Source organism: Netta rufina (genome assembly GCF_964035555.1).
Source record: "Netta rufina genome assembly, chromosome: 1".
Taxonomy (NCBI): Eukaryota; Metazoa; Chordata; class Aves; order Anseriformes; family Anatidae; genus Netta; species Netta rufina.
Window position 1 is genome coordinate 176,852,846 of NC_140123.1, and position 9,309 is coordinate 176,862,154.

Sequence of the window (9,309 nt, forward strand, 5' to 3'; positions counted from 1 at the left end):
TGTGCTGCCCAGACGGTGTGTGCTGTGGCTGTGTGCACACCTCTGAAGAGCTGCATGTTCCCAGGGATCTTGTTCTAGGTGTAGGTGATAAAGCACATTTGCTTGAAATACATCTACCCGTACACTAAGCCCTGTGAAAATCATACAGATTTGATTCTGGTACTGTATGCTGGTTAGTCTTTTGATACTATCCCAGAAGTGACTCGTGTTTCATACCGTAGTCTTTTTACGTATAATTCCTTCATCATCTTTCAGATCACAAAGTGTAAATTTAACTTCCATGCCTGACCCTGGGCTTAGTTTTTATTCAGCATGTTCCTGCTTCAACCCACTTAGTCCCAGCACTGCCTGGATGTAGATGTTTACCCTGTCTGCTGCTAGAAGAACAAAGATCACACCTGGCTTTTTGTTAACTCATGGAGTGAGGATGCCAGGGTAAATGATTTTGAAGCACACACCTGAAATTTTGTTTCCATCTGAAGGCAGAGTTGGAGATCAGCCAGCCTGCTCTGCAGCACAGTGTCTGCAACCAGAATAATTGCCAGGGATTCTTGGGCTGTGGCCAACTCAGTTATTCTCCTGGAAGTTACCAAGTGGAGGGAGTGTGAGGGTAAGTGCAAGAACATTTGTTCCCTTACTCTCTTGCCATGCTGTTCTCTGCTAATTGGGATGGATTACAGACCGGGGGGGAAACTAAAAAGAAGCAACCTTAGCAATCCAAGTTTGTTACAAACAGGCTTCCAGTTATGAAAAAATAATAATAATAAATCAGGTATATTAGATTAAGTTGTTACGATTCATAGCCTTTGCAACATGGTCATAAAGAAAAGCTGTTGGAGAGTCAGGCAGCTGCAGCAGTGTTCAGATAGATTTGGGATAAGGATGTAAAAGCTGTAATAGCTGCTGTCAGTGGCGAAGTTTACCAAAGCTGTCCTGCTTGTCTGTTGCCTGCTCTCATATTCTTACTCTTGCTTGAGATATTAACATCAGTCCCCTGCTGGGATGGAAGGGGCAAAGAGACAGAGAGAAAAGGGATCTCACTGCTCTTATAAACCTTTGTAGTTCAGCATCCTGTTTATGAATTTTGCCCTACCCTTGTTGATATGTGAACGCATTCGGTTTCAAGATGTCTATTCATCTTTCAGCTGCTTTTATAATATAGTCATGATCACAAAGATAAATCAGTGTAGATGTATAGTGTACTATACATACAGTGTGTATACTCTTAACCTTATCAGTTTCCTCTTCAGAAGAACTTCAAATTACCAGTCCCCTGACCTTATCCAAAAGGATATGAGTGCTCTAGCTTCAGACAAGGTTGCGAACCAATATGTGTTATCTTTCATATTGAATTAATTCCTTTTATTAAATCCATCTTTTTGTGATTAAGAGGACAGACTGAGGGAGAACAAATGAAATTAAATCAAAATTGTTATTCTTATCTGCCACTACCAATATGCAAAAGTTACACTGGAAGATCGAAGAACAATGGAATTCTTGTGGTCATGATATGCCTTACTCCACAAAGATAAAAAGGATCAGATAGTGAAAAATGACCTCTCAGCCTTTAGCACTAGTAGTATAGAGACCCTAGGAAACTGTTTCCTTGTACAAACCTTTTCCTCAGTTGGATTTCCCACTGAATTTTACTTATTTCCCTATTAAATTCTCAGTAGACTCACAGTCCCATTAAAAGTAATTTATTTCACGTGTTATTTTTCATTTTGCAGAGAAAAAGAACATCCAAGGCTTGACCCCCTTCTTGAAATAATACGATTATTTTTAGGGCAGTTAAAAGCTTTTAAGCTTTTATTTTATTATTATTATTATTATTATTTTTTCTTCCCCCTCACTATAAGGTGACTTAGATACCCCTCCTCCAAAAGGAAAAAAAAAAAAAAAAAAAAGCTATGGAAAAATATATCTCTTTGTCTGTGCTGCATTTAGGATGTGGTCTTGCCCCAGGAGCCCAGAGAAGTGCAGTTACGATGCATCTGAGCTCAGGGGCCCAACTTTCCGTCTACGTCCAAACATTCCTTCTGATTAAGCTGAAGCACACACTCCTGGGTTGCGTAAAAAATATCTGAGCGAACTCTCATGAGTAATATCATTTGAGCATGATTTTGGCCGCAGCTATTTACAAGTTCGGCTTTTGACTGAAGTGAGTAATTTAATTATGTCGAGCCTGTGAAGTTCTCCTTTTATTTATGTATTTCACCCAATTGTGTGGCTCGCGTTGCTATTGGCTCGGGTCCCTGCAGCCTACCAGATGACTCTGGAGTTACATAAGGCTCGACTCGGAGCCTATATAAAGCCTTTTTGCACTCCAGCAAAGGCAGAATTTTATCGAGACACAGGTCCAGTGCTTTGGTTCGCACAAGCAGGAGGAGATTCGCTCGAAGATATCCTGAAACCTGAACCTGTGCTGGTTTATTCGCCAGCCAGCACTTCACAGCTGTCAACCTGAGTCGCAAGTAGCAGCTACTGTGAGTAGCTTCCGTGCACTATGAAGAATTTTTCATTTCCTATGCAGGATAGCACACATCAGACTGAAAGTCCTTCTACTCACAGATTCCTGAGTTTGACAAATAAGTCAGATCCTGTTGGAAGACCAGAGAGAGATGAGCAATTAGCTCAAGTAGAGATTGCTGTACTGGGGGTGATATTTCTGACAGCGTCTGTGGGCAATTTTATTCTCATTTTGGTGTTGTGGAGAAGAAGAAAGAAGCTCTCTAGGATGTATGTATTCATGCTTCACCTCAGCATAGCTGACTTAGTGGTAGCCTTTTTTCAAGTACTGCCTCAGCTTATATGGGATATTACAGATGTTTTCATAGGGCCAGATTTCTTGTGCAGAATTATCAAGTATCTACAATTGCTGGGCATGTTTGCCTCCACTTACATGATAGTGGTCATGACAGTGGACAGATATCAAGCAGTTTGCTACCCTATGGTCACTTTCCAAAAGAAGAGAGCTCTGTGGAACATTCCCATTTGCACCAGCTGGTCTATATCCTTGATTCTTAGCCTACCACAGGTATTTATCTTTTCTAAGACTGAGATATCTCCAGGTATCTTTGAATGTTGGGCTGAATTTATTCAACCATGGGGCCCTAGGGCATACGTGACTTGGATTTTTGTAGTTATATTCTTCATTCCCTCAGCTGTCCTTATCACATGCCAGGTTAAGATTTGCAAAATAATCAAAAGAAATATATATGTGAAAAAACAGAATGAATATGAAGTAACAAATCAGAAGCAAGTCCTGCCATCCCGAGCAAGCAGTGTGAACTGTATTTCAAAGGCTATGATCAAGACTGTAAAAATGACAGTAGTGACAGTTGTTGCATATGTTCTCTGCTGGTCACCTTTCTTCATTGTACAGCTGTGGTCTGTGTGGTTTCCAAGTGTCATTACTGAAGGTAAGATACTCTCCATCCTCATTAATAATTTCATAGCAGGCTAGCATATAGCTTTACATGTGGACTTTGCTTTTGTGTAAAAGTTACCAGTGATCATTTGGGTATGATTAAAAATAAATTACTGTATTATTTATCTACTGTATCGAATTAGATACAGAGAACTTCATATATTATGTGATGAAAACATAATGTAAGTAAGGATATGTGTGTTTTGAGTGGTGAATGATTCTATGATTAACAAACAGCACAGTGAAAGTAATGCTCTGACAAGGGTTTAGTTCAGACTTTTGGAGGTTTCAGATAGTATAGCAGCAGTATTTGGGGCTCTTGAGATGAAAAGAAGTAGCTAATTATTCAATGTAATAAAATAAATATTTTTATTTAATGTATAGAACAGTGGTGTTCTAAGAAATCTGATTTTTTTGAATATTGAAATCATGTTGATGAGTCTCTGTAGTACAGTACAAGGCAATTCAAAGTCATGAAACAGCTCTTTATATATATTAAAAAAAAAAAAAAGCCTAGTAGATATATCAAAGAACATCATGCTGGAAACAAGATTAATCATGTCAAACTTATACTTGCCTCTTTGTGGAAGGCAGGCTCTCTGTATGTGAGATTATTTAAGTTCACCTATTGAAAATTTAAAGATATTAGCCTAAAATATATAAATAATAGCTCTGTCTGATAAAAAAAAAATCTGATCTTTGTTTTAAGAATACTTTATGTCAGTGTGAATTTGAGTATTACCCTACATATAGTTATATCAATATATGTGTTTGTCTGTGTCTGTGTAGCAGGTTAGCAATTGCTTTTAAATGTAATGCAGCTATCAAAAAAGAGCTGTATAGACAGTTACAAATGGCATTGAAAAACTGGGATTTTCCCAGTATTACTGTAACATTAATATATGAGCAGGTACACCAGAAAGCAGCAGGTTGTGAAAATGTTACTTACTTGTATGAATGCTTTATTTCACAGAATCACAGAAAATCTAGGTTGGAAGAGATCTCTATTTACTATTTACTTTATTTACTATTTACCATTATTCCTTTAACTACTTCATTCCAGGTTCAGCATTCACCATTATCATGCTTCTTGGGAATTTAAATAGTTGTACCAACCCGTGGATTTACATGTATTTTTGTGGCCACATCCCATATTGCACAAATAAGCAGCTGGAGAACACCTCAGCTCAAGAGGAGTCGGTGATCACAGGAAGCATTCATCTTGTAGACAGAGACCCTGAGGAAAACATTACTTCTGCATAAATGTTGAATGCTTTTTCTTGTTTTGTTACATTTGCCATGTTTGCAGGACATATCAATATTTTACCATTGTATCTTGTTTTGTGGATAAGGAAGTTGGAAAATTGCCTTTTGTTGTATAAATGTATTTTTCTGCAGTTCTGTAGCATATGCAGAAGTTTCTGTGTTGTGCAAACTTGAATCAATGCTTCCATCACCACTGTGTTATCAAAATGAATTCTTGTGAAGACTGACAAAGATACATTAAATATTTCAGATATTTTGTGTCATAAACTACTTCTGTGATTCTGGGTTTCTAAGTAGCAATTTTCTATAACTTAACCCAACAAATTGAGACATAGTTGGAAAGGAATCTGGCATAATTAGACTTGAATATGTTTTAAAATTGAACTTTGAATTGTTTGTGATTCCAATGTGACTGGGGGACAGCTTGACAAATCTTGAGAAACAAGCAGAAAGTTTTTTTTTTTTTTTTTTTTTTTTTAATACCTGTTTTTATTATCTCCTTATACACATGTATAAAATTCTGAGCAGCTTACTGTCCTTTTATAAAAAATATTTCAGTTTCCTTGTGACACTGACCACCTACTTCAGTGTCTGATGCTGTTGTGAATCACAGAAGGTCAGCAGCACAGTGACGTTCCAGGTTCGTGGCTTCCTATTGCAAAGCCATCAACACAGGATTTTATCTCCCATGCATTTCTTGATGTGCAAGCAGTTAGCTGAAACTCTCCACACATATACATATGTATAAATGCCTTAAATAAAAATATGCACTAGGAGTGTACACTCCCATTTGGCATTCTGCGTATTTTTATGCAGGTTGTATTCAGATCTATTTGTTCTGGCATGTGATTTATTGACAGAATGTGCTCAGAACCCCTTCAGGTTCAAATTCAATCATTTCACCTTTCTGGTAAAAATAAATCTGCATATCTTTATTTCAAAACACCATTTGCTTGCTAGTGTGTGGGTGTTTATGCAGGTAGCTATTTATTCCCCTCCCAATGTCTACAATGTAATCAGAGCAGAAAGGAAGGAATATTAGCAAGGCTTTTTCAGGTGAGACTAGAGCTGCATGCACAGAGATTCTTGGTGATGCTTGCATATCATCTGCCCACATTATATCAATGCTATACCAGTGCTATTCATGCATCATTTTTATGACTGCTAGCAATCTCAATCTTGTATTTAAATGGAAAAGCAAAAGATTTTTTTAATAGCCTTTAAGTTGTACTCAAACTGATACTGAGTAAATACTGATTGAATTGTGAGAAGCAGCAATGTATAATAATAGTTACACTTCAGGTTAATGTTTGCAGATATGATTGAATATCCTCTCATTTCTATTTCCCACATAGGCCAGAAAGGGGTACTGCTGTTCTTTAGAGTGGAAAAAGCTGGTATATCCTAGTCCAGATGGCTAGAAAAGTCTCCAGCAAGAAGGAAGAGAAAGAGGCTGGGTGAAGATAGTGCCAGATTCAGACAGGAATGGGATGAATCTGTATAAAGACTCTGTTATAATTTAAATTTTTTATTTTTTATTCACCATTCCACCCCCCCTCCCCCTTTAATTAATGTTTACTAATTCTACCCCTCAACATGTTCCCAGTTAGATCAATTACCAAACTTAAGTCACAATTTCCTTATTTGGGGTACCAAGGTCCAAAACTTAATCCATACTACTGATGGGATATTTGTTGCATTAAACCATTCCCTTTCCGAGACTTTATTTCAAATTAGCTCTCAGATAGGTTGTCCCTGTTGACTTAATCCAGTGGTTAAAGATTTTTATTATTTTTTTTTTGGTCTTTCTGCTTCCTTCAATTACAGTTAGTTATATAGGAAAACATACAGTGTTATAGTGAAGTGTAAATAGAAATGCTTTAAGGAATGACCTGTGTTCTAGTTCCACTGAATTTGCAGCAAAATTCATTGAAAGCCTCAAAAGGTATGTATTTTCATGGAAACAGTTATTCGGATTATGTGCAAATAGTCATCCAGATCCAGAACTGACATAAGTCACAGTACTGTCCACAGACTGCCATGGAGCCATTTCAGTTTACACCAGCCTATCTGGTTTCTGAAAGGAAAAATTGTAACTTCTGCTGCTTACATTTCTGTGTTGCTCATATAGTTGTTATTGGATTTATAAATATTTTGGTAGAGCTTGATTTCTCAAATAACTAGCTCAATGTGTTCTACAAAACTCTTAGAGCAATATTAGACGTCAATATTTCAGTTATCTTGATCATGTGCTGAATGAAATTCCACAACTTCTTTAAAACAATCAATGAAGGATCACTGTCTGTAATATTTAAAACAATGATATTTTAGGCCTTCAAGTTCTTTATTTCTCATTTTTTAAATCTTTGTCCCCCCTTCACCCCCTCTCCCCTCCCAAGGATCAGTCCAGCTGCTAAGAATAAAAACAAAGGTTATTGTACCACAGTGTCAAACTACAGGATATAAACACTTCTACATTTATTCCATCAAGATGTATTTGAACAGCAGGTATTCCTGCTTATTTATTTATTTATTTATTTATTTATTTATTTATTTATTTATAGCAAAGTGTATTGGGCTGCATTTTCTGGATCCTGATCATTATCCACTCCTTTCCTATTTGTCTATGCTTGGGGGAAGATAAACTAAAATGAATTCTGCAAGGAAGAACCCCTCAGAAGACCCAGGCTGCCCCCATGGCTTGCCTTGCCATGATGGAAATTCCATAGTGATAGCTTTTTTTTCTTTTTTTTTTTTTTCCCACTTATTTTTCCCCCGATTAAGTAATTTCTTTACTTTTTAAAGAATAAGATATTTTAAAATATCAAAAAAAAATTTCCTTTTGCAAATTTTTGCACAAAAATTTTCTTAGGAGTTATATTTTGATTGTCTTGTGCTCTCATTTTTCTTTGTGTTTTGATTCTTTAGCTGGACTGTATCTTTTCTAATTCAATGTCACAGATTTCCAATAAGCATCACAGTGTCTCATTATGAGGGATGACTCTGAGACATCCCCGTAGTCTGGCCAGGGTGTTTAATCCATACAGGAGAATCAGAGACTTGAATTTACAAGTCTCTGCAGGCACAGTGGAAGCACATGCAAATGAAAAAATCCAGTTATCAGATGAAAACATTCCTCATCAATGTTTAGATTCCAATTTCTTGTGTAAATAATTTCCAAAAGAGAAATGCAAAGTTTGCAAGTTCATACCGTTGAAGTAAATTGCTATGTTGTTGATACAGGCAGTGCGGTATAGCTTCTGGTTATCTATTTATCTATTTTTATTTTGTTGTTGTTTTGTTTTATTTTTTAACTTGTCAGGGTTTTGTTACCAATGAGGAAAGGCACAGTTCAGTAAAATACTCAAGTTCGTTCCTAAGAATGATTGTGTTTTGTTACACAGGTAACAAGAATCCAAGACAATGTGATCTATCAATTATGTGTGCATTTACTACAGGAAAAAAAAACAAAACCACAACAGCATATTTTGCTGTCTTCATGGTATATTTTGATAATTCAATTATTCTACAGAACCACTGCTGTGTTTTCATTGCCTGTCTCAGTTCAGATACTTAGATACTTGTAAGTGGTGAATACTGAAGTCAGAGGTTTTGGACATTAATATTTATCTTTAATCTTGCAATAAAATGATGCTGACAAATTTTAAGGGTGGTGCCAAAGCAATGTCCTGCCAATTTCACTTTGATCGCGTAGTTCTGACAATAACAGCTGATTGTCAGGTCAAATAAAGTTTTCCTTTCTCCATGTTACTGAGGGAAGACTGGCGGCTTAATGTGCAGACCCAAGCTAGAATTGGCAGAGTTTGTTATGTGAGGCAGACGTGGCATGCAGACATGGCTGTATTGGCTAGTTCCCAAACACATGGCTGGGATAAAAGTATCCTGAGGAGCAGGCACAAGTTAGCTATTCTTGGCTGAATAGTATCATGAGCAGACAAAGGGAAAGGAAGAAGATCCAGTTATTCAGTTCTTAAAATCCAATTAGTGTTGGATTATTCAAAATAAAACAAACAAACAAAAAACAATAAGTGAGTAAGCCACTTTCTGTTGTCTTCATAAGCTAAGAACTTGGCCCTGAATAGCCTGGGTATCTACGGAAAGCATACATGATTGCTAACCAGACGAATCAGACATGCAGTGAAATGGGATTGCAAAGGAAAAAACTTCAAATGGAAATTGTACGAGAGTAAGTGGTCACAAATTTATTTACTACTGTATTGGCTGATCCATACAGATTTGAACCAAAGGCAAATTGCACTGTTAGAAAATCAGAAGTAAAACCTGGCATAATTTGTGCTATGACACCAAAATTCCAGCTGACATCCTAAAACCCTCCTCCCTGGTTCAATGTGTGCCAACCACAGGCTTCTCTGTGCCCTCATAGTCTCAGGCAGGGCCTCCTGATCTGCAGTACTGTGCCCAAACTCTACCTGCCTGAATCTCTTGTAAAGGTGCTCTGGCTGCTTTCACTTGACATCTCTGAAACAAAATGATAAATGCTGCATCTTATTTTTGGGCTTGTACAAGGCTTCTGCTGTTGCCACTTGAGGGCTTTCTGAGGGTCAATTCACTAAGAAAGCAAATTCTGGTCA

At 37.1% G+C, this 9,309-nt stretch overlaps 1 protein-coding gene across 1 annotated transcript; it reads left to right on the forward strand.

The window, feature by feature from the left end:
• Positions 1–2,414: 2,414 nt before the first annotated feature.
• LOC311210302 (arg8-vasotocin receptor-like) lies at positions 2,415–5,109 on the forward strand. The gene is made up of 2 exons (XM_084288168.1): positions 2,415–3,422; positions 4,494–5,109. Exons 1-2 carry the CDS (start codon positions 2,507–2,509, stop codon positions 4,691–4,693), a joined length of 1,116 nt encoding a protein of 371 aa, XP_084144294.1. The 5' UTR covers positions 2,415–2,506; the 3' UTR covers positions 4,694–5,109.
• The last annotated feature ends 4,200 nt before the right edge of the window (positions 5,110–9,309 follow it).